The sequence below is a fragment of the Aphidius gifuensis genome, linkage group LG3, assembly GCF_014905175.1.
Source record: "Aphidius gifuensis isolate YNYX2018 linkage group LG3, ASM1490517v1, whole genome shotgun sequence".
Classification (NCBI taxonomy): domain Eukaryota; kingdom Metazoa; phylum Arthropoda; class Insecta; order Hymenoptera; family Braconidae; genus Aphidius; species Aphidius gifuensis.
In genome coordinates this window covers 23,817,917-23,842,825 of record NC_057790.1, presented here as the reverse complement: position 1 = coordinate 23,842,825, position 24,909 = coordinate 23,817,917, and the positions used below count along the sequence as shown (strand labels likewise).

At 25.7% G+C, this 24,909-nt stretch overlaps 5 protein-coding genes across 9 annotated transcripts; 3 read left to right on the top strand and 2 right to left on the bottom strand.

Annotated features, from left to right (window-relative positions):
* The first annotated feature begins 300 nt into the window (after nt 1-300).
* Nucleotides 301-1,423, top strand: LOC122853061. The gene is made up of 5 exons (XM_044153293.1): nt 301-477; nt 569-771; nt 849-972; nt 1,043-1,241; nt 1,310-1,423. The coding sequence occupies exons 1-5, from the start codon at nt 424-426 to the stop codon at nt 1,372-1,374; spliced, it is 645 nt and encodes a 214-aa protein (XP_044009228.1). The 5' UTR covers nt 301-423; the 3' UTR covers nt 1,375-1,423.
* LOC122853062 (N-alpha-acetyltransferase 38, NatC auxiliary subunit) lies at nt 1,273-2,087 on the bottom strand. The gene is made up of 2 exons (XM_044153294.1): nt 1,800-2,087; nt 1,273-1,703 (listed from the first exon to the last, which is right to left on the bottom strand). The coding sequence occupies exons 1-2, from the start codon at nt 1,824-1,826 to the stop codon at nt 1,395-1,397; spliced, it is 336 nt and encodes a 111-aa protein (XP_044009229.1). The 5' UTR covers nt 1,827-2,087; the 3' UTR covers nt 1,273-1,394.
* A 130-nt stretch (nt 2,088-2,217) lies between these two features.
* LOC122853060 (vam6/Vps39-like protein) lies at nt 2,218-6,044 on the top strand. The gene is made up of 7 exons (XM_044153292.1): nt 2,218-2,498; nt 2,573-2,746; nt 2,828-4,323; nt 4,387-4,813; nt 4,889-4,993; nt 5,066-5,387; nt 5,452-6,044. The coding sequence occupies exons 1-7, from the start codon at nt 2,429-2,431 to the stop codon at nt 5,513-5,515; spliced, it is 2,658 nt and encodes an 885-aa protein (XP_044009227.1). The 5' UTR covers nt 2,218-2,428; the 3' UTR covers nt 5,516-6,044.
* Nucleotides 6,045-6,602: 558 nt separating this feature from the next.
* LOC122853057 (spectrin beta chain) lies at nt 6,603-24,909 on the top strand. 5 transcript variants are annotated; one of them, XM_044153284.1, is made up of 11 exons: nt 6,603-6,803; nt 12,822-13,025; nt 13,423-19,526; nt 19,591-19,733; nt 19,820-19,866; nt 20,359-20,415; nt 21,028-21,135; nt 22,402-22,557; nt 22,964-23,231; nt 23,322-23,504; nt 24,539-24,909. In XM_044153284.1, the coding sequence occupies exons 2-11, from the start codon at nt 12,890-12,892 to the stop codon at nt 24,540-24,542; spliced, it is 7,206 nt and encodes a 2,401-aa protein (XP_044009219.1). In that variant the 5' UTR covers nt 6,603-6,803; nt 12,822-12,889; the 3' UTR covers nt 24,543-24,909. The 5 variants fall into 5 exon arrangements, with proteins under 5 accessions (XP_044009219.1, XP_044009220.1, XP_044009221.1 ...); XM_044153285.1 differs by lacking the exon at nt 20,359-20,415; XM_044153286.1 differs by lacking the exons at nt 20,359-20,415; nt 21,028-21,135.
* Nucleotides 21,142-22,031, bottom strand: LOC122853059 (peroxiredoxin-2-like). The gene is made up of 2 exons (XM_044153291.1): nt 21,710-22,031; nt 21,142-21,642 (listed from the first exon to the last, which is right to left on the bottom strand). Exons 1-2 carry the CDS (start codon nt 21,963-21,965, stop codon nt 21,269-21,271), a joined length of 630 nt encoding a protein of 209 aa, XP_044009226.1. The 5' UTR covers nt 21,966-22,031; the 3' UTR covers nt 21,142-21,268.

Below are 24,909 nucleotides of genomic sequence, written 5' to 3'. Positions count from 1 at the left end.
ATTATTTTCTAATCATCACAGTAATGTAATTTGATTGAAATGCTGATAATTACATAATGCATTTATTGATTTTTGATGGCTTAAATTTATAACGTTATTATCAAAAAACAAAATTGAAAAAAATATAACTCCTGAGGTTTTTTTTTTCATTTTTTAAATTGTTTATAATTTTTTCCTCTGTTATTTATAAATTAATTTTATTTCATTAATTATAAATTATTTTATATTCAAATAGATGTAATATTTGAGAGAGTGTTTTCGTGAAGCAGCTGATAAAAATAAACACACAAAATGGCCGCCTCCATGATGTCATTTCGAAACGCATGTGAACACATGCTTTATTATCATTTATTATCTTCCTAATATAAACAATAAAATTTGTATCAAAATTTAACATAATAAAATTTTTTTTAAATATATAAAATGGCATTTCGTCAGTGTTTAAGAATGATTAGAAAAAATATGATTTCAACTGTGGTAAATATAAACAAATATCTATTAGATTTTTTGATTAATTAACATAAAAAACAAAAATAACAAAATGCATAACCAAAAATTTATTTTCAAGATTGGAGCAAGTATATTTACAAGTTTTAATGAAAAAACAGAATTTCCAAAGTCAGATAATAAATTAAAATTTGAACCAATTAATATTGAAAAGCTGAGTTTTGATTACATGATTAAACAATCAACAATTGATTCAGTTAACAGTGCAACACAAGTAATTACTGTTACATATTCTGCAATTGAAAGTACTTGTAATGAATACAGGTACCACTATTAATTGTCCAATTAATCACCAATAATTAAATTGATAATCTGAGCTAATTAAACAATTGAATTTCTAGGCAAATTTTATCATCATTGATGCATTTGATGGAAGACACTCAACTGTACGAAGTTAGTGATGAACATCGTGATACAATGATTGCTTTGAGATCAGAACTTCAGACGAAAAAAAAATTATTAAATGTAATTAACTATAATTTAGAAATCAATTAACAAAAAAACAACAATTAATTGTTTGTATTTTTCTTTTCAGCAATTAATTGGGTACATGGAGAATGCTCAAAGAATGGCTGAATCAGTAACATCACTCGGTTATCTTTCTGGTATGGATAGTTTATCAATTTCACTTTGTGAAAGAATTGATGATGCAGTACGTCATAAAGATCATCAATTACAAGAAAATATAAAGCTAGAAAAACAATATTATCTTCTTGAAGAACAAATTATTAAAAGTAAGTTATAAAAAACAAAAAATCAAGAAAAATTATTTAACATGTTTATTTTTTTGTTTCTCTTTTAGATGAAGCTCATACAGTTCCAGAAAAATTAGAAAATAATAATAACGTTGATGTGAATGATGATTAAATTGTATTTTTTATTTAAAATTAAATTTTATTTTCTAAACATTGATTGTCTTGGAATTTAATTTTATTTGTTGTTAAATCATCTGGCATCCAACAGTCAAGATGAATTGTTACAATGTGACGACCTGGTACCATCACAAGACCTAGGGCACGTGGTTCAGTGTGCTCATCAGATAAATATTCTTCACATGAACCAAGAATAACATTTGCATCTCTGTCTGTACATAAAAATGCACCAATCAATACTCTTCCATCAGTCATTCGTATTTTTAATGTTCGATTTAGCCATGATTTTAATTTTGTTTTCATTGGTGATTCTTCTGGTGTTGTCTAAAATTTATAACAAACAAATAAATATATAAATATTCCATGTTTTTATTAATAAATATTATTAATATTTAATTTAATTTTTAATAATTATCTTACCTTGCCATGATTATAATTAATATCCATATTTTTTTTCAATTTTTTTTATAAATTTATCAACAAATTTATTGTTTATATTTTCAGAAATAAATAATAATAATAAATAATAATTTTACAATTTTATCATTTGTTTTTTGTTTTGTTTTTTAAATTTCAAATTAAAACAAAAATAATACTTTTTTATTCCAACAATTATTTAATAAAAACATTATTAATTTTGATTCTAAATTAATTTAATTTATAAATAATCATTTGACCTAAATGATTGTCAATGATTGCTCATTTTTGGAGTAAATTTTCAAAACATAAATTTTGAGGTTAACAATTCTACTGTCAGACATATTTTTTTTATTTATTATTATTATTATTTTATTTGTTTCTGGTTAACGTGGATATAAGCTAGATGTCACATTTTTGTTTTTCTTGATGCACTATTTTGTTTGTCTCATAGAAAATGCATACACCCAGTTTTTATTTTGATAAACACCCTTATGTCAAAAAAAATAAATAAATAAATAACAATTGACAATTGTAATAACGCCCCTTGTGTATCATTGTGTGTCATTAAATTAATAATAATTGTAAATGTTTTATAATTAGATAAATTAAATAAATAAATAATCATCAAAATGCATGACGCTTACGAATCAAATGCAATTTTAAAATTAGCTGTTCAAATTGAATCTATGGCTGCATATGGTTTGTATTATTATCATTTCAACATGTCATCATGATAATAATTAATTGTTTACTTATTTTTATTATTGTTATAGATGACAATTTGTTAATAGCAACAAGAGAAGGTCATTTATTAATTTACAATGTTCCATTAAAATTTAATGAGTATGGAAAACTTGAATTACTTCGTTACAATAAAAATATAAGTAAAAAAAGAATTGTACAAATTGATGTTGTTCCAGAATATGATTTATTAATTTTATTGACAGGTAAATATTTAATAATAGGGTATTCATTTATTTAAAAGAAAAAAAATTGTAATTGATATTTATTTAAATTTATTATTCAAGATGATATTATTTGTATTCATGATTTAACAACACCAAATGTCAAACAAATAAGTCAATTACCAAAAACAAAAGGTGCAACATTATTTGCACTTGATAAACAATATGCTGAAAGTTTAACTGACGGTAAAAATACATGTGTTAGATTATGTGTTGTTGTTAAAAGAAAATTACAATTATATTATTGGAAAATACGTGAAAATCAATTTAATGAACTTGCATATGGTGGTAAAAATGAATTATCATTAACAGATGTACCAAAAGAAATTGAATGGTGTGGTGATACACTTGTTGTTGGTTTTCATGGTTTATCATATACATTAATTAGTTTTGATGGTAAAATTAAAGAATTATTTCCAACTGGTAAACCACCAAAACCGAGTATAACAAAATTATCAGATAATTCATTTGCACTGGGTAAAGATTCACAATCAATAATAATGAATACAATGGGTGAATTAATACAACATAATCCAATTAAATGGAGTGATTCACCAAGTGCAACAGCATGGGATGATCCTTATTTACTTGGTATTGTTCATGATACATTAGAAGTATATACACTTGATGGTTCACTTCATATTCAAACATTAAATGAATTAAATAAAGCTAGATTATTGTGTAGATGTAAACAGGGTAGAGTTTATGTTGCATCAATGAGTCAAGTATGGTGTGTTAGTTCAGTTGATGTTGAACAACAAATTAGAAAATTATTAGATCAAAATCAATTTCAACTTGCTCTTAAATTAACAAGTCTATCTGATGCAACTGATGATGATAAAGAAAAACGTACATATAAAATTCAAACTCTTTATGCACATTATTTATTTTGTAATAAAAAATTTCAAGAAGCTATGAAACAATTTCATGAACTTGGAACAGATCCATATGAAGTTATACGTTTATTTCCTCAGCTTGTATCTGAATCTGGTAATGTAAATGACATTAATGAGCCAGTAAGTGTAATGCCAAAATTACATGACAGAGATTTAGAAAATGGATTATTAGCATTAATTGGATTTTTAACTGAAGTACGACATAACTTAATGGGTGGTACTGATTTAAAAAATAAAGATTCTAAAAATGATAAAAAAGACAGAGAAAAAAAAGCCATGACTCAAGTTGCAACAGAACAATTACTAAAAATTATTGACACGACATTGTTAAAATGTTATTTACAAACGAATGATGCGTTAGTTGCTCCATTATTAAGATTAAATCATTGTCATCTTGCTGAAGCTGAAAAAACATTATTGGCACATCAAAAATATCCAGAATTAATAATTCTTTATCAAACAAAAGGTCAGCATAAAAAAGCACTTGAATTATTAGAAAAACAATCAAAACAAAGTGACTCAAGTCTTCGTGGTACTGAAAGAACAATTCAATATCTTCAACATCTTGGACGTGAACATATTGATTTAATTCTTAAATTTTCTTGTTGGGTTTTGGACAAGGATCCTGATAATGGTCTTCGTATATTTATGGAAGATATTTTGGTAATAATTAAATTTATTTTATCCATATTTTCTTGATTATAAATTTAATATTTTAATTTTAAGGAAGTTGAACAATTACCAAGACCAAAAGTGCTGGATTATTTATTACGTCAACATAAAAATCTTGTAATAACATACTTGGAGTATGTTGTACGTGTTTGGGAAGATGAAAATCCATTATTTCATAATATACTTGTTCATCAATACAAAGAAAAATGTTTAGCATCAATGAGCCCAACAGCAACACCAGCTGAAAAACAAAATGGTGAACATGTACGTCAAAAATTACAAGTATTTTTGGAAAAATCAATTCATTATACACCAGAAACAGTACTTGTACAATTTCCATCTGATTGTTTATTTGAAGAACGTGCAATTATTTTAGGAAGACTTGGTAGGCATCAACAGGCAATTTCAATATATGTTAATTTGTTGAATGATGTACCCAAGGCTATTACATATTGTAAAAATGTTTATTCAACATTTGAAAGTTAGTATTTTTAAAGATAAATCATATCTATTATTTATTTATTTTCATTGTCATAATGTGGTGGTATTTTTAAAGATCAAAAAAATACTGAAGATGAACAATCAACACAGGATGGTGCTGATGAAGTTTATGTAACTCTAATTCAACAGTTATTAAAACCGGAAGCAATTTTCATGACTGGTTTGTATTTTATATAGAAAAAACAAAAAATTAAATTTCAGTTGATTTTATAAATATTTTCTTTTAATGAAGGACATCCAGAGATACAAAAAACTGCTCAATCTGATCTTGAAACAGCTCTTGAACTTCTTGAACAATATGCATCAAAAATATCACCAATAAAAGCACTTGATGTTTTACCTGCCAATGTACCAATTGGAAGAATACGTCATTTTTTAGAAGCAAGTTTGCAAAATCAGTTGAATGAAAGACGAAGAACACAAGTACTAAAAGGACTTTTACATGCTGAACATTTACAAGTTCAAGAACAAAGAATGCATTATGAATCACAAAGTGTTCTTATGACTGAATTTAATATTTGTCCAGTTTGTAAAAAAAGATTTGGCAATCAAAGGTAATTTATAATTATTATTTTCTAATCAACTAAATATATTTAATAATTATTTTAATTTTTTTAGTGCATTTGCGAGATATCCAAATGGTGAAATTGTTCATTACTCATGTCAAGATCGAAAAGCGTAAAAAAAAGATTACATTTAAATAAATAAATAATATAAAAAAGTGATAAAATATTAAAAAATGACGAAAATACATTTTGTAAAAATTGCAAAATAGTTAATTAGAAATTTTTACATAAAATAATAATGATTAATAATTGAAAGAAATATATAGATAAATATTTCCGAATTTATTAAAAGATATTTATTAAACTAAAAATAGACAATGTTATTTTTTTTCTTATTTTAAATTAATAAATGTGTATTTAATGACAAAAAAAAAAGTGATTTTATTATCAATCTTTTATTAATTTTGCTATTAATTTTAGTTAGTTTTTGTGAATACTGAATAGAAATATTTGTTGTTATTAATTAACGAAAAAATTGGTGAAGGATGGGGCGTGACCAGGTCCAGAGTAATGTGTGTAAACTGGGCTGATGATGTCATGAGGATAACATGTATTACTACGCCACTATCGTAATAATATTATGTACATACTGTACGTAGAAATAATAAATTTCAAAAAAAAAACAAAGAAATATATACAATAATAAAATTTATCAGGTACGAAACTTTATTGTTTCGAACCCTACACACCTTTATTTTATATTTATTTATAATTAGTCTATATTAATTATATTAATATTATCGAAATTAAATATCCATCAATCGTCTATTACACTCAAAATTTATTCTCTTATTTTAATAGTTTCTATAGCTAACAAATACCAAAAAAGTTTCTACAAAAAAATAAATAAATATCACATAAATTTAAGTAATTATCATTATTAATTTTCTTTAGTTTAAATTAATAACTTTATTCATTTATTTATTGTTAAAATGAAAAAAAAAATTACGAAATTAGTAAACAAATAATTTTGTTTATAAAAAAAATAAGTTTTCTATTTAAAATTTTCGAAATGAATATAAATTATTGTTTTAATTTCATTTATTATTTAATTTTTTCATAAATGATTATATTTTTTATCAAAAATTAACAATAAAAATTTAAAAATAAAAAAAAAATTATTAACGCATGCGTATAATAATAGTTGGATCTATATTTTAACGGCGTAGTAGGACGCCTTGTTACTACATTCATTTGTAAACCGGTCAAAAAATAAAAAAAAAAAAGGAGAGAAAAAAAGTGTGTGGTGTGGTGTTTGCCGAGTGCCTAGGCGGTGGATTAAAGACCCAAGGAGTGTATTTCATATTACGGTATTTTGTGTGTAAATTATATATTATTGACGTGAAGGTTGTATGTGTCTTGTGCAGCATTGATAAGGATTTAACTAATCATCATTTAAACTAAGTAAGTCATCAACTAATCACAATAATTCATCAATAATTATCATTTAAATTAAAAACATAACATTAAGTCATAAGAGGATGCGGCGAGATTCCGCCCGTTGTAAAAATGGCGTTCAGTGATTGAGAGAGAAAGAGAGACAAAATAAAAAATAAAAAACATATTGATTAAAAAAATAAATAAATAATAAATTCATCTAATAATAATCGGTGATCAATAATATCCCAAAAATTTATGAATTAAATTTTTCAATAATCAAAGTTTAAACACTCAAATTCTCAGTGAAAAAAAAAATACAAAAAGAAAAAAAAACAATAAAAAAAAAATAAAATAGTGTCTTAATTAATTTACAAAGTGATTTTAAAGTTTAATTATTAATTGTTGATGCTGTAATTGTTGTTGTTATTTGTAATTGATTTGTTATGTTTTTTGGAGCATGAGATAAGTTTTTTTTATTTTTATTTTTTTAACTGGTCGATAGTCTGGCTCCAAATAAGGGGTGTATTTTCGACTGGAAAAAAAAAAAATAAATAAATTTTGTATTTCTTTGACGATTCACCTGTCAAGTGACAACCTGTCTCGATGGTGACCTAATTTTTGTTCTATTGAAAGATGGGAAAGATGAAAAGGAAATAAAAAAAAATAAAAGTCCATTTTTGTCAGCATCATCTTTTTTTCTTCTTATTAAATTTTCTTATTATTTCATCTTTTTTAATTTTTATTATTATTATTTATTATTTATGTAATAAATATATTTTTTAAAATCAATTATCGATGTAATTGATGAATTTTTTTTTCATATAAAATATTCTGCTCCTGCGCAAATAATAACAATGATAAATTAGAGTTATTTTTATATAAATTTCTGGACAAATTTAAATTAAACTTGACATATTAAATTATTTTATTATTGTCGATGATGTCATATTTATTTTTTACATTATTCACGTCAGATTAAGTTTAAATTTAATTGTCAATTAAACCAGCTTAAAAAAAGAAATAATTATTCAACAAAAATTAATTATTTTAAACAATTAAATATATTTTTTTTTTTGATATATTTCAAGTCATTCAGTTAAATTATACAATAATATTGTTGTTATTATAAAACTGACAAGCGTAAATGGTTGAATCGCGTTGGGAGAGATAAAAAAAAAAAAAACTATGTTTACAGTTACGTCAGTTGGAAGACATGTCTACTTGTATTTAATTTTAATTTTCCATCTTTGGAATTAATGAATAATGAATATATTAACCGAGTCATCAGCGACAACAGTTCACAAGTTGCGATTTAAATATACAATGTATTTTTGAATTTAAAAAACCGGCTGCCTGTTGCAGATAAAAAATCGCGTGTTATTCATCTGCATCAATCATAAAACTTTTACCAATAAAGTTTTTTTTTTTTGGCGACGTTTGGATCGTCTCAACACGATCAAGACCTTGAAATAAAAATAAAATAAGAATGAAAACAAGTAACACTAACAACAATATATGCAAATAAAAAAAAATAAATAAATAAATTAAATTAAATAAACATTGATTCGGTATAAATAAATAGAAAAAAAAAAAAACGAAAATTCTTGGAGTAACTTTATTCTATATTTGAAACGTGACTCTTGTTGAGAAAAAAAAAAAAATATCAACAATGTATTTCTATTGAGAGTAGAATTATTTTATTTATAATTTTGTTTTTTATTTTTTGTTTTAATTATGTGTTTTAATCAAGGGAGTTGTCTGGCCCATAAAATAACTCAGGTGTGTGTGTGTTGTTAAACTCACCGGTCAGCTTTATCGATAGGTACTGCAAATATATATATAAACAATAAAAAAATAAAAAAATATTATACGAGTATAGATGAGTTTCATTGGTCGAGACTTGAAATTGTTGCTAAGATTAATTCTGAGTTTTATGTGATTTAGATAAACTTTATCTTTTCGTGATTTATTAAATTTTTTTTATTATTATTTTATAAAAGTTGATAAAATAAATCAATGAAATCTTGATTGAGTTTATTCAAGTGTATATATTTTTTTTTATTTTTATATTATTTATTATTTCAATATGAATTTTTTAACTGAAATTATTTATAAATATTTATTTTATTTGAAAAATAGTTGGGTAGTTATTATTGACGATGGCATAGATTTAGAGAATTAAAAAAATATTTATTTTTAGATATATGATGCTTAACACGAGAGGGTTCGTAGCACTATTCGTAGCTTAAATAGATAAAAATACTTGAATGATTTTTATCGTCAATGATTTGGAAAAAAAAAAAATAAATGATTTTTTTTATAAAAAACCACGCCCTTAATTTTTCTTTGCTTTTTTTATATTGTTTCTATTTATTTAAAATATATTTTTTTTTTTTATGGATTCATCAAGTCGTCAAGTTGTTCTAGTTTTTACACAAAATTACTTTTCCTTACAATTTAAAATGTAAAACATGTTAACACGCAAATACGCACCCTTTTTTTTTGCTTTTTATTATTTTCACTTTTCATTTTCTGAATTGCTTGAGATGCTTTTAATTTCTAGTCGTATCAAGTTTCTTGAAAAAATAAAATTTACATTATTTTTTGATAAATTAAATGTCCTGTTTAAATTGAGTTATTAATTAATTAAATTATTATTAATAAAATCATTCAATTATTATTATTTTAATGAATTTTAAACTTCAAATAAATTAGAGTATTTTTTTTTTTTTGTTAACTGTAAATTTTGCTTTAAATTTTTATGTTTTTTCAAAAAAGACATGAAAATACAACCGGAAAATGAACAATTTTTTTTTTTTTCCTTTTAGCATTCAATAAAGTCAGAGAACTGGCAAATAAAGTGACTGTTGTAGATTAACGTAAATGCGGATGTGACGTTGTCGTCATACAACGGTTAACACCCGAGGGCTGTTCTTCCTTCTTTTGTAACTTCAACTTTAAAAGCCACAAAAAATAATTTTTTAAAATATATAAAACTACATGTACAATCCTAATCTTGAATAATAAAAAAACAAGAAAAAAATTTAAAAAACAATAATTCACTGTTTAAAATAAATCGTAAAAATTTTAATTAATATTTTTAAAAATAATTCTCACAATTTTAATAATAATTTTATTATTATATCCATAACTTTTTATTTATTATTTTCATTCAAAGATTTGATCATCGTTAAATTTCGTAATTAGAGGCGTGTATGTGAACGAAGCCAATAAGGTCAGACGAAAAAAAATAATAATAATAAAATATATAGTCTTAACCCTTGCCCTCGTCTTGAATATTTTTTTTTCATCTTGGGCTGTTAAATAATACTGACGATACTTTGTTAAATAAATTAAAAAAAGGTTAAACCAAATTTCATTAAAAATTATAAAATATTTCTATATCGAAATCCATCGTTTCGATTTGAATTCTAAGACATTGTTTTACATTTTTTCCAGTCGTAACCAGTAATAGCAAAATGCTGTAAATAAATGTCAAAACGGTGTACCTGTATCAACAATAATATAAAAAATACAAACTACAAAAAAATATATAGCTGTAAAAATTTATACAAATGGTATTGAGTTTATTTTTTCTCTTTGAATAGCAAAAAAAAAAAAAAGAGCAAGCAATGATGATAAAACAAAGAATATATAAAAATAAATAAAAATAAATAATAGAGGTAGTTAAAACGGAAGGAAGTGAGTCGAGGCAGGTGTTGTATGTTTGATAATATATATATTTTATAATAATATTATACTGATAATGATAATAATGCTGGTTGATGATGTGACTCGAGTTGAAATGAGGCCAGTTAAATGAATCGAGTTTTAATGCGAGTTAAAATGACAGTGAGAAAATTGAATAAAGCATAAACCGTATTCTAAGAAAATAAAAATAAATACACTATAGTACAAGGGGATAATATAACATATTTTTAAATTAGTACTTTATATGATGGTAGTACCTAGTTGTTGTAATATATACGAGAGAAAAAAAAAAAACTTGGCGCCGTGTTGACTGTATCGGAAAATCAATAACTTTGAATTTCTGTTATGTGTGCGTGTGTCTCGGGTAGTTTGTCTCACCTTGGCACCAGGGTAAATGACAACGCCAAACATTTATAAATGTTAAAATTTTTTTTATATCAAACCCTTGTTCCCTTTTTAAAAAACAAAAAAAATCATCATTGATTTGTCTTTTTTTTCTAAATTTAAAACGCTAATTTTTTTTTGGCAATTTATTTAATGATAATTGACATTGGCATTGTTTAAATCATCAATTTATTAGCTGCTTCGTTTTCTTATTAATATTAAGTATTTAGAGAATTAGAAATTGTTTATTTTTTTTCTATTTTCATTGCAGTAATTGTATCAAATTGCTGACATTGCTTCAGTGTCATTGACATCATCATCATGATGATGATTCATCATGCTACGCCTTCCTTGATTGTTAGTTACTCCAAGAAAATTAAAAAAAAAAAAGTCAACGTGCCTTGTTGTCTGTGACAATTTAAAACTTGTCATGGTTACATTAATAATAATTTTGTTCATGAAATAAAAAACAATAATCATATTTTATCTATAAAAATTTATATTTCATTTTTTTTTTTATGATGACATACTGTAATTGATATAAATTACAAAGCAAGTGATGATGGGCGTTGGTAAAATTTCATTCATGTTTACAATGACACAGTCTTTGATTAGAACATTAAATAAAAATAGAAAAAAATAAAAAGAACAGTAGTCATCAAATATTAACGTCAAAGTAAAAAATATATGATATTCAAAAAATTATTTTTTTGTTTTATTTCTTATGATTTTTCTATGACAAAAAAAAATAATAAATTAACGATAAAATGAGCTTGATTAGTGGGTGTGAATCGTTTTAGTGCCTTAGCTTATCTAGATGAAGAAAAAAAAAATCAATAGACAAATGTTGACTGTGAATAAATGTTGATTCTTGTAACCCAGATAAATGTGTTGCTTTTTTTTTAAATCACAATTTTTTTTTTAGCAAACTCAGTCAACAGACAAAATGATACATCAACGTTTAAATTTAGAATATAAATATTTTCATTTTTTTTTTTTTTACAAGCTTGTAAAGTCATTCAATTCCATAACTGTTTCATTCCATTTTCGTTGAGAAATATCTTGGATAACATGTTTTCCACTTGAATTCCAAGACTCGGTACCAAAACAGAGTCTACCATTCAAAGCCAGTAATAATCTTGAAAATAAATTTCGCTAAACTTAAGATTCATTGTCTGGAACAAAAAGAAAAAAAGAATCTAGAAATTTATATATATTATTGTTTTTTTTTTTTTTTTGTAGAAATAATTAACGTAATTAACATTTTTGATGGTGAAAATCTTTTGGTGCCTTGGAAGCGTTAAATTAATTGTTAAATGAGAAAGTTTTACTTTTTATTTATTTATTTTTATTTGCACACTTCCTTATGATATTTGTCTTCCTTTTTTTTTTTTTTTTTTATCTTTTAAAACTACCTTTACTTGATGAATAAAAAAACAACACTTGTTCTCTGGTGTGTGTGTGGCAATTTAGTTTAATTTATTGTTTATGTTGACGAGTAGTAGTCTGGGTATTTTATTTTCTTCCTCAATCATCATGAGATCATACGAGTGATGTAACCCATGATGATGATGATTCTAGCATTAATATTGGATTGCCCACACACACAGATGATAATTGTAAACAAAAAAAATTACAAATAAGACCTCGCCCTGTTTAATGCATAATATTATAAATTTATTGAATGTTTATCAATCGATAATGATGATAACAAAAAAAATAACAGTTGAATAATATTGTAAAAAATTTAAAAATAGATATGAAAAAGCCATACAAGTAAAAAATTAATAAAAATGAATTATTCATGAATTTTTATTTTAAAAAAATAAATGTACATTAATGAAGCAGGATGAGTGTGGTTATATAATTGAGTATAGACTTTAAACTTTGTCTATAATGATGATTTTAATATTTTATATTGATTTGTTTTATTATTATTTTTTTTAGATAAACACCCTTTTGAAAAAGGGTTGATAAATTAAATATATTGTTGAGCTGTTGGTCAAATTAATAAAATGACGACCGACATCTCGGTTCAGCGTACAGGATGGGATCCAACGTTACAACAGGAGATTGTCGACGAATACGAATACGATGGTGGAAATTCAAGTTCAAGATTATTTGAACGTTCAAGAATCAAAGCATTAGCAGGTAATTAATTTTTTTATATTTAATTATTGTTATTTATTTTTGACCAATAAAGAAAGGTATTATCATTTTATGATATTGTTATCAGTTTTATAATCACCCGGTGCGATATTTGTTTGTCTTTTTTTTTTTTCTCAATAATAAAAAATAAATTTAATCGTCATCAATACTTGATGAGAGAGTGGCACACCTAGTTTTTTTGTTTTAACTGATTTTAACTTGGCGAAAAATAAAATAATAATAATTTTAATTTAAAAAAAAAATGTCGAGTCTTAGTTTGTGGAGTGTAAATGATTCTTTAGAAATTTTTTATGATAAAGTTATTTGGGATCGTCGAGGTGGTTATTGTTGTTGATAAATTTAATTGAGTAAAATATTAATTTTATTTTTTGTTTTTTAGGTGAACGTGAATCTGTACAAAAAAAAACATTTCAAAAATGGGTTAATTCACATTTGGTACGTTGTTCATGTAGAATTGGTGATTTATATGTTGATTTGCGTGATGGTAAAATGTTGATAAAATTATTAGAAATATTATCTGGTGAACGTTTGCCACGTCCAACAAAAGGTAAAATGCGTATTCATTGTTTAGAAAATGTTGATAAAGCATTACAATTTTTACGTGAACAACGTGTACATTTGGAAAATATGGGATCACATGATATTGTTGATGGTAATCCACGTTTAAGTCTTGGTTTAATATGGACAATAATATTACGTTTTCAAATACAAGATATTACAATTGAAGAAACAGATAATCAACAAACAAAATCAGCAAAAGATGCATTATTATTATGGTGTCAAATGAAAACAGCTGGTTATCATAATGTAAATGTACGTAATTTTACAACATCATGGAGAGATGGTTTAGCATTTAATGCAATAATACATAAACATCGTCCAGATTTAATACAATTTGATAAATTATCAAAATCAAATCCAATGAATAATTTAAATAATGCATTTAATGTTGCTGAAGATAAACTTGGTCTTGTTAAATTATTAGATGCTGAGGATATATTTGTTGATCATCCAGATGAAAAATCAATAATAACATATGTCGTAACGTATTATCATTACTTTTCAAAAATGAAACAAGAAACAGTACATGGTAAACGTATTGGTAAAGTTGTTGGTATTGCTATGGAAAATGATAGAATGATTAATGAATATGAAAGTATGACTAGTGATTTATTACGTTGGATTGAGGGTACAATTGAATCACTTGGTGATCGTCATTTTGCAAATTCACTTGTTGGTGTACAATCACAGCTATCACAATTTTCAAATTATCGTACTATTGAAAAACCACCAAAATTTGTTGAAAAAGGTAATCTTGAAGTATTGCTATTTACATTACAATCTAAAATGCGTGCTAATAATCAAAAACCATATACACCAAAAGAAGGTAAAATGATATCTGATATTAATAAAGCATGGGAAAGATTAGAAAAATCTGAACATGAACGTGAATTAGCACTACGTGAAGAGCTAATAAGACAAGAAAAATTAGAACAACTTGCTGCAAGATTTAATAGAAAAGCAAGTATGCGTGAAACATGGTTATCAGAAAATCAACGTCTTGTATCACAAGATAATTTTGGTTTTGATCTTGCTGCTGTTGAGGCTGCTGCTAAAAAACATGAAGCAATTGAAACAGATATATTTGCATATGAAGAACGTGTACAAGCTGTTATGGCTGTATCACAAGAACTTGAAACTGAAAATTATCATGATATATTAAAAATTAATGAAAGAAAAGTTAATGTATTACGTTTATGGAATTATTTACTTGAGCTATTACGTGCACGTAGAATGAGACTTGAATTATCATTACAATTACAACAAAACTTTCAAGAAATGCTTTATATACTTGATAGTATGGAAGAAATTAAACAAAGATTATTAACTGATGATTATGGTAAACATTTAATGGGAGTTGAAGATTTATTACAAAAACATTCATTAGTTGAAGCTGATATAAATGTACTTGGTGAACGTGTTAAAGCTGTTGTACAACAAAGTCAAAAATTCTTAGAACAAGATGAAGGTTATCGTCCATGTGATCCAACAATTATTGTTGAAAGAGTACAACAATTACAAGATGCATATTCTGAATTAGTACGTTTAGCTGTTGAAAGACGTGCACGTCTTGAAGAATCACGTAAATTATGGCAATTTTATTGGGATATGGCTGATGAAGAAAATTGGACAAAAGAAAAAGAACAAATTGTATCAAGTGGTGATAATGGACATGATTTAACAACAGTTAATTTATTATTATCAAAACATAAAGCACTTGAAAATGAAATATCATCACATGAACCACAATTAATGTCTGTTGCTGCTGTTGGTGATGAATTAGTACGTCAACAACATTTTGGATCAGATAGAATACAAGAAAGATTACAAGAAATATTAGGTATGTGGAATCATTTACTTGATTTATCAGCATTTAGACGTAAACGTCTTGAGGAAGCTGTTGATTATCATCAGCTATTTGCTGATGCTGCTGATATTGATATATGGATGTTAGATACATTAAGACTTGTATCATCTGAAGATGTTGGACGTGATGAAGCTAATGTACAATCATTATTAAAAAAACATAAAGATGTTACTGATGAATTAAAAAATTATGCAACTGTTATTGAACAATTACATCAACAAGTTAATTCACTTGGTGAACAAGATTCAAAATCATCAGAAGTACTTGAAAGACTCGCGTCAATCGATTCTCGTTATAAGGAACTTCTTGAACTTGCAAAATTACGTAAACAAAGACTCCTTGATGCATTGTCATTGTACAAATTATTTAGTGAGTCTGATGGTGTTGAACAATGGATTGGTGAAAAAAATCGTATGTTAGATACAATGGTACCAGCAAAAGATATTGAAGATGTTGAAATAATGAAACATCGTTATGATGGTTTTGAAAAAGAAATGCATGCAAATGCATCACGTGTTGCTGTTGTTAATCAACTTGCACGACAATTATTACATGTTGAACATCCAAATTCTGAGGAAATACATTTACGTCATAATCAATTAAATGAAAAATGGAATGAATTACGTGAAAAAGCTGATAATAAAAAAGAAGCACTTAATTCAGCACATGGTGTACAAACATTTCATATTGAATGTCGTGAAACTGTATCTTGGATTGAGGATAAAAAAAGAATATTACAACAAACTGATAGTTTAGAAATGGATTTAACTGGTGTTATGACATTACAAAGACGTTTAAGTGGTATGGAACGTGATTTAGCAGCAATACAAGCTAAACTAGATGCATTAGAAAAAGAAGCACAAAGTATTGAAGATGAACATCCAGAAGAAGCTGTATTAATACGTGAAAGAATAACACAAATACAAACAATATGGGAAGAATTAACACAAATGTTAAAAGAACGTGATTCAAAACTTGAAGAAGCTGGTGATTTACATCGTTTCTTACGTGATTTAGATCATTTCCAAACATGGTTAACTAAAACACAAACAGATGTTGCAAGTGAAGATACACCAACAAGTCTTGCTGATGCTGAAAAATTACTTACACAACATCAAAATATTAAAGAAGAAATTGATAATTATACTGATGATTATTTGAAAATGATGGAATACGGTGAAAAATTAACAAATGAAGCTGGTGATGGTGATACACAATACATGTTTTTACGTGAAAGATTAAATGCATTAAAAATGGGCTGGGAAGAACTTCATCAAATGTGGGTTAATAGACAAAATTTATTATCAAATTCACTTAATTTACAAGTATTTGATCGTGATGCAAGACAAGCTGAAGTATTATTATCACAACAAGAACATTTATTAGCTAAAGATGAAACACCAATAAATTATGAACAAGCTGAAAATTTAATAAAACGTCATGAAGCATTTATGACAACAATGGATGCAAATGATGATAAAGTTAATTCAGTTGTACAATTTGCATCACGTTTAATTGAAGAAGGACATTTTGCTGCTGATAAAGTTAAAAAAAAAGCTGAAAATATTAATGAAAGACGTAATATTAATCGTGATAAATCAAATAAATTAATGGAAAAATTAAAAGATCAATTACAGCTACAAATGTTTTTACAAGATTGTGAAGAACTTGGTGAATGGGTACAAGAAAAACATATTACAGCACAAGATGAAACATATAGAAGTGCTAAAACAGTACATAGTAAATGGACACGTCATCAAGCATTTGAAGCTGAAATTGCATCAAATAAAGATCGTTTAGAACAGCTACAACGTGCTGCTGATGAATTAATTCAACAAAAACCAGAATTAATGAATATTATAACACCAAAAGTTAGTGAACTTGCTGATCAATTTGAAGAACTTGAAACAACAACACATGATAAAGGTGAACGTTTATTTGATGCTAATCGTGAAGTACTTATACATCAAACATGTGATGATATTGATTCATGGATGAATGAACTTGAAAAACAAATTGAAAATACAGATACTGGTACTGATTTAGCATCTGTTAATATTTTAATGCAAAAACAACAAATGATTGAAACACAAATGGCTGTTAAAGCAAGTCAAGTTATTGAACTTGATAAACAAGCTGATCATTTACAACGTACTGTACCAGATGAAAAAATGGAAGAAATTAAATTTAAAAAAGAAAAAGTTGCACAAAGATTTGCACAACTTAAAGAGCCACTTATTGATCGTCAAAGACAATTGGAAAAGAAAAAAGAAGCATTTCAATTTCGTCGTGATATTGAAGATGAAAAATTATGGATTGCTGAAAAAATGCCACAAGCAACAAGTTCAGAATATGGTAATTCATTATTTAATGTACATATGTTAAAGAAAAAAAATCAATCACTATCAACAGAAATTGATAATCATGAAATTAGAATAAATTCAGTATGTAGTAATGGACAAAAATTAATTGATGAAAAACATGAAGCAAGTGATGAATTTAAACGTCTTATATCTGAGTTGAATGAAAAATGGCGTGAATTAAAAGATTCAATAAATGATCGTATGTCAAATTTATTACAAAATGAAAAAGCACAACAATATTTCTTTGATTCAACTGAGGCTGAATCATGGATGAGTGAACAAGAATTATATATGATGGTTGAAGATCGTGGTAAAGATGAAATATCAGCTCAAAATTTAATGAAAAAACATGAATCATTGGAGAATGCTGTTGAAGATTATGCTGATACAATACGTCAACTTGGTGAAACATCAAGACAATTAATAAATGATCAACATCCATTGGCTGATCAAATTGCTGTTAAACAATCACAAGTTGATAAATTATATGCTGGATTAAAAGATTTAGCTGGTGAAAGACGTGCCAAGCTAGATGAAGCATTACAATTATTTATGCTTAATCGTGAAGTTGATGATTTAGAACAATGGATAACTGAACGTGAACTTGTTGCTGGTAGTCAAGAACTTGGTACTGATTATGATCATGTTACATTATTATGGGAAAGATTTAAAGAATTTGCAAGAGATACTGAAACAATTGGTTCTGAAAGAGTTGCTGCTGTTAATGGTATTGCTGATTCATTAATTGCAACTGAACATTCAGATGCAGCAACAATTGCCGAATGGAAAGATGGATTAAATGAAGTATGGCAAGATTTACTTGAATTAATTGAAACACGTACACAAATGTTAGCAGCAAGTAGAGAATTACATAAATTTTTCCATGATTGTAAAGATGTACTTGGTAGAATATTGGAAAAACAAAATTCAATGTCTGATGAACTTGGACGTGATGCTGGTTCAGTATCAGCTTTACAACGTAAACATATTAATTTTATTCAAGATTTATCAACATTACAAAATCAAGTATCACAAATACAAGATGAATCATCAAAATTACAAGCAAGTTATGCTGGTGATAAAGCAAATGAAATAACAAATCGTGAAACAGAAGTTGTTGCTGCATGGAATAATTTACAATCATTGTGTGAAGGTAGACGTATGAAACTTGAAGATACTGGTGATTTATTCAGATTCTTTAATATGGTTAGAACATTAATGATATGGATGGATGATGTTGTTAGACAAATGAATACATCTGAAAAACCACGTGATGTATCGGGTGTTGAATTATTAATGAATAATCATCAAAGTTTAAAAGCTGAAATTGATACACGTGAAGATAATTTACTTGCATGTATTAATCTTGGTAAAGATTTATTATCAAGAAATCATTATGCAAGTTTACAAATTAAAGAAAAATTAACATCATTGACTGATCATAGAAATGCATTATTACATAGATGGGAAGAACGTTGGGAAAATTTACAATTAATATTGGAAGTTTATCAATTTGCTAGAGATGCTGCTGTTGCTGAGGCATGGCTTATTGCACAAGAACCATATTTATTGAGTCAAGAACTTGGATTGACAATTGATGAAGTTGAAAATTTAATTAAAAAACATGAAGCATTTGAAAAATCAGCAGCTGCACAAGAAGAAAGATTTAGTGCCTTGGAACGTTTAACAACTGTATGTATTTATTTATTTATTTATAATATGAATTATTTATTTATTCTCATTTCTATTATTACAGTTTGAATTGAAAGAATTAAAAAGACGTGAACAAGAACGTGAAGAGGAAGAAAGACGTAAACAAGAGGAGGCAGCTGCTGCTGAAGCTGCACGATTAGCTAAAGCAACTCCTGTAACAAGTCCAGACGAACCAATGAGCGAACGGTAATTTTAAATAACAAATTAATCATCATCAACATCTTTAATTTATATAAACCACAAATAAATTAATATATTTTTTGGTTTTTTAGAGCCGAAGCAGATGGTGTTGATCGTAGTGACCGCGATGATGATCACGGTAAGATAATTTTTCATTTATTATTAATTTTAACAAATAAAATTTTCATCATAATAAATTATTATAGAAAATCAGCACAAATTTATGTGCAAATTTATTCATTATTTATTTTTTATTTTTATTAAAAATGAAAGACAAAAAAAAAATAACAATTATTCAAATTTCTCAAGTTGAAAAATTAAAATCACTTTTTTAGTTAAAAAAAATTACAAGTAGATTAACTCGTTGATACAGATGACTTTACTTAGATGAAAAAATAATACAAATAATTTTTAAAAACATGGTTTTGCGGTGAAGCATGAAATTGCTAACAGCACGTTTTTATTTTTATTTATTATTTATTTTGCTAACTTGTTCCCTCAACGAGCATCTTCCGCTCTACTTCAAAATAAATATCATGAATATCTAAAATGATATTACCCTCACAATTTAAATATAATAACAAAAATTGAAATAATAAATTAAAATATAAATGCGGCACGGAATGCACAGTGACACTGTCCAAGGCTTCTACACGAACACCGCTATCCCAAGAAAAACCAAAGGAAGGTGAGTGTTCGGTAGAAAATAATAAAAAAAATTAAAAAAACATTTTTAAATGTGTCCTTTGGTTAGTAATATATATATTTACTAAATATTGTCCCATTTACTAAATATTATCACAATTATTATGCTCACATGTGCACCATTTAATTTATTCATTGCATGCTTGTAATTTTATAATTTTAATAATATAAAAAAAACAGGTGATGGAGCTATTTACAGTAACGAAGGCGACACATATTTAACAAATTTTATTTTTAGATAAATTATTATAATAAATTTGCCGTACAATTTATTCAACTAATTGACTGTTTTCACATAAATTACATACTCTATCATTTACATATCATTAAATGTTTGCTATTTTTATTTATTGTAATTAAAATAAATATAAGTTTGGCTTTTAACAAAAAATGGGTTGGCGGTCAAGGGTAAGTTAGCACGTTTTATTTTCTTTTTCACTAAAACTTTACTAAAAAAAAAAACTGGTTGTTTTATTTTTCTACAATTAATTTTTCAAACTTTCACTATTAAAATTAATTTTATTATTCTATTTTAATGGTTTATAATGTATTTAGCAAGTTGCATGAATTATTATTTTTAATTTGTATGGTATAGTGCATGATCAAAGGCAGAAAGAATTATCTCGTCCTGATGAATTGAAGATACAAAGTGTTATGCCAACAACCCCGAAATCTCGAGCCTCTCTCCCGTCAACTCCGACAAGTAAGTTCTCAATAATGAGTCCAGAAAAATATATAAATTAATTGAAAAAAAAAAGAAAATATATTTATTAAAAAATTAACGAGACAAAAAAAAGTAAAGAAAATAATTTTTTTGCTTTTATTATTTGAAGTTGTTAATCATTATCTTTAGTATTTTTTGACTCGCAAGTATCATCATCACATGGTGAACGCATTGGACAAACATTACCATATTTATCAACAAATTGACATGCTTTAATAACTCTCAGTACTTCATCAACTGATCGAGAAATAGCCATGTCACTTGTTGATACATGACGAAGTATTTGTTTATTATCAATGATAAATATTGCTTTATGTGGTACACCAAGTTCCTCATCAAGTACACCATAACGTTTTGATATACGATGATTTTTATCAGATAAAATTGGTATATTCATTCCTCCTAAACCACCGTTTTGTCGTGGTGTTGTTGTCCAAGCTAAATGTGTATACTGTGAGTCTGTTGATACTGCTATCAACTCACTATCTAAACAAGAAAAAAATATATACAAAATATATTTAAACATGATTGTCATGTATTTTTTAAAATTTACCCAAATCTTGAAATTCCTCAAATCTATCACTGAATTGAATCAATTCAGATGGACAAACAATTGTAAAATCATATGGATAAAATATTAGCACCATGTATTTATTTATAAAATCTTTCATTGATATATTAACAAGTTTAGCATTTTGTACAGCTGCACCAGACCAAAATGGTGCACGTTTCATTAGTACTGGAGTTTTTTCATAATTTTTCATTGAATCATACTCGTCTTCACAACAAACTTCACTAATTTTTAACATTTTATTTATATTAAAAAAATTATAAATACCTAAATAACAAGATTGAATAAATTTATTAAATTTTTTCAAAATAAATAAATAATTAAATAAATAAATAAACAAAATAGTTTTGATGTTCTTTTGTTTTCAATTTGAAAAATAAAAGAAAAAAAATTATTTTCATTGTCTCGTTAATTTAATTTTTGTCTTAAAAAATTTCCCAAAGTATAATTAGTATTTTTAGATGAAAAAAAAATAATAGATAAATGCATGTAAGCATGTTTTGCATGTAAGTAAAAAAAATATAAACTTTTCTTCAACTATAATTTAGTTTGGGAATGGACAAATACAAAAAAATAAATAAAAATAAAATGAAATAAATATAATTAATATTTGTTAATTAAAAATAAGTAAGTAGTAAATAAATTATGTGTGTTGTGTATTGATATAAAAAAAGCTCCTCGAGGTGGAAGTGGCTCTGAATCTGGTACATTGAAACGTAATACCAGAAGTCGCAGTAAATCACCATTCAGAAGTTTTCGTTGGAAAAAAACACCAAAATCACCGAGCTTAGATCGTAGCGGTGTTAGTGATGATGATCATAGTTTTCACGGTAAGTCTGTCATGTCAAAAAAAAAAAAAAAAAGAAAAACCAACTCCCATTAAATTATCTCTCTCTCGAAAAAAAAAAAACCCCATATATTAAAATTGCAATGCAAGAAAAGCTTTAAATATTTTTGCATGAATTGTGTTATGTTATTTACTTATATATTTTTTTTTTCCAAATTTTCATTCATCATTATTAAATATCATAAATTAGATACTAGTATTTAAAAAAATATATATATATTTCAGGTATTATTACGGAGATGGAGTTGCAGAAAATAAATAACAATATTATAACATTTTTTTAAAACTAGATTATTACCCATTGTGACTAAAAAAATATATTTGTATATAAATGTTAAAATAAATATATGAAAATATTAATTTAAAATTTTGAATTAAATTATTCACAGAACAAAGAAGTCCAAGTGATGATGAATTTGAAGGTTTACTTGTTCGTAAACACGAATGGGAAAGTACAACTAAAAAAGCATCAAATCGTTCATGGGACAAGCTTTACATGGTTATACGTGGACAAACATTGGTATCATACAAAGATCAAAAATCTTATAAATCAGCACCAGATCAAACATACAAAGGTGAAGTTGCTCTTGATCTTAGAAGTTCAACAATTATCGTTGCAAGTGATTATACAAAGAAGAAACACGTCTTCCGGGTTAAGTAAGTATAACAAAAAAATTTTAAAAACCATAAATCAATAAATATGATATTAATAAAAATAAAAAATAACATTTATAAATTATTCAATAGACTACAAAGTGGAGCAGATTACTTGTTCCAAGCCAAAGACGATGCTGAAATGAATGAATGGGTTGGAGCATTGAAACAATCTGCACAAGGTACATCTGGTGCTGGCTCATCGAAAGCACATACACTACCAGCTCCAACACAAGCTGAGACTAAAAGACGAAGCTTCTTCACACTCAAAAAAAAGTAAGTTAATATTATCATTATATCAATAATAATATTTAAATATTTTTTCAGGCTTGTTTTTTTATAAATTTTTTTCTCATTTGTATTTGTTGTTGTTAAAAAAAGAAAAAATTAATTTAATTAGGATATAGTATTTATTTGAAAAAAAAAAATCATTCACACATCATTGCACCCGCATCATATTCGCATATTTATCATATATTTTTAGAAAAGCCAAAAAATAGAAAGTGATTATCTTCTCAATGACATAAAAAGTTACACAATTGGAACAACATTTTAATGCGGTGAGTCGCATAAATACACACAAGTTAATATATTAGCTTGTTAACGTCGTAAATATTATGCACGATTTGATGATAAATAAACCTTTCCTTATTATTTTAATTAATTTTTGATTATTATTTTTATTATCTCCATATTTGTTAGTTGAACTATTAATATTGTCAATTTAGTTAATTTTTATTATATGCGAAAGGAATGTTTTTCCAATTGTGAATGCAGAATGACGTCTTTATATATCGAGAAGAAGAAATGTTATTAATTTATTTAAAATTTATCAGGCAAATAATTTATTTATTTGTATATTGAGCGAGAATAATTCCTTAATATTATTATTTTCTCAAGTCCAGTTGTAGTGAGAAAATAAATTATTTTTATGAATGAAGTTCATGTTATTTTTTTATTAATCGATTTAAAAGAAAGTAAAATTAAAAAAAAAAATACTTGAGCTTCTTTCAAGCTGAACAAATTGGCTGTAATTCATTGACTTGTGTTATTCATTTGGATTTTTTTTTCTTTTTCTTTTTCATTGCTGTAGATGTCGACAAGTATCATGCATCATTTTTAGCTTATCACTGTACTATTATTATGTTCATTATTCATAAATCATGACTCGCTTATCATCGTCTCATTTATCGTATTTGCATTAATAATCATTTCTCCAAATTATCTTCATATTTTTCTACATAGTCGAACAATAAACAAGACATTTAATTTAATTTTTTAAAAAAATGTTTTAATTTTAATTTTTTCAGTTAAATTGGAGCAATGAAGTGGATATATTATTTGTCTGAAGAACCTGTCTCTCCAATGATTGACATAAACAATCAAGATAAGAAGCACCGAAAATATAAGAAAAAAAAATTAAATAAAAAAATATTAATATTAATATTAAGAAAAGATATTTAAAAAGAAAAAAAAAATATTTAAAATAAATTAGACGACCAGGCCATAAACATCTCAAAGTCAAGTTGATAATTTCATAATAAATTTGACTTTCGTATGAAGAAAATAAATAATGCATAAAAAAATAAAAATTAAAAACGATTGACTTGTTGAAAAAGTCAATCATATTTTGGCTGCAATATCGCTATGATAGTAAAAAAAAAGAAAAAAAAATTAACAA

What these genes read in the sequence shown, in the direction of transcription:
- LOC122853060 (XM_044153292.1), top strand. Translation starts at nt 2,429, where the DNA reads ATGCATGACGCTTACGAATCAAATGCAATTTTAAAATTAGCTGTTCAA. An exon ending in TTTATTAATTTTATTGACAG is followed by an intron (nt 2,747 to 2,827) that starts GTAAATATTTAA and finishes TTATTATTCAAG; the next exon opens with ATGATATTATTTGTATTCAT. An exon ending in TATTTATGGAAGATATTTTG is followed by an intron (nt 4,324 to 4,386) that starts GTAATAATTAAA and finishes TTTAATTTTAAG; the next exon opens with GAAGTTGAACAATTACCAAG.
- LOC122853061 (XM_044153293.1), top strand. Translation starts at nt 424, where the DNA reads ATGGCATTTCGTCAGTGTTTAAGAATGATTAGAAAAAATATGATTTCA. An exon ending in AGTACTTGTAATGAATACAG is followed by an intron (nt 772 to 848) that starts GTACCACTATTA and finishes TTGAATTTCTAG; the next exon opens with GCAAATTTTATCATCATTGA. An exon ending in CGAAAAAAAAATTATTAAAT is followed by an intron (nt 973 to 1,042) that starts GTAATTAACTAT and finishes TTTTCTTTTCAG; the next exon opens with CAATTAATTGGGTACATGGA.
- LOC122853062 (XM_044153294.1), bottom strand. Translation starts at nt 1,826, where the DNA reads ATGGATATTAATTATAATCATGGCAAG. An exon ending in TTAATTATAATCATGGCAAG is followed by an intron (nt 1,704 to 1,799) that starts GTAAGATAATTA and finishes TATAAATTTTAG; the next exon opens with ACAACACCAGAAGAATCACC.
- LOC122853057 (XM_044153284.1), top strand. Translation starts at nt 12,890, where the DNA reads ATGACGACCGACATCTCGGTTCAGCGTACAGGATGGGATCCAACGTTA. An exon ending in CCTTGGAACGTTTAACAACT is followed by an intron (nt 19,527 to 19,590) that starts GTATGTATTTAT and finishes CTATTATTACAG; the next exon opens with TTTGAATTGAAAGAATTAAA. An exon ending in GACGAACCAATGAGCGAACG is followed by an intron (nt 19,734 to 19,819) that starts GTAATTTTAAAT and finishes TTGGTTTTTTAG; the next exon opens with AGCCGAAGCAGATGGTGTTG.
- LOC122853059 (XM_044153291.1), bottom strand. Translation starts at nt 21,965, where the DNA reads ATGTTAAAAATTAGTGAAGTTTGTTGTGAAGACGAGTATGATTCAATG. An exon ending in TGAGGAATTTCAAGATTTGG is followed by an intron (nt 21,643 to 21,709) that starts GTAAATTTTAAA and finishes TTTCTTGTTTAG; the next exon opens with ATAGTGAGTTGATAGCAGTA.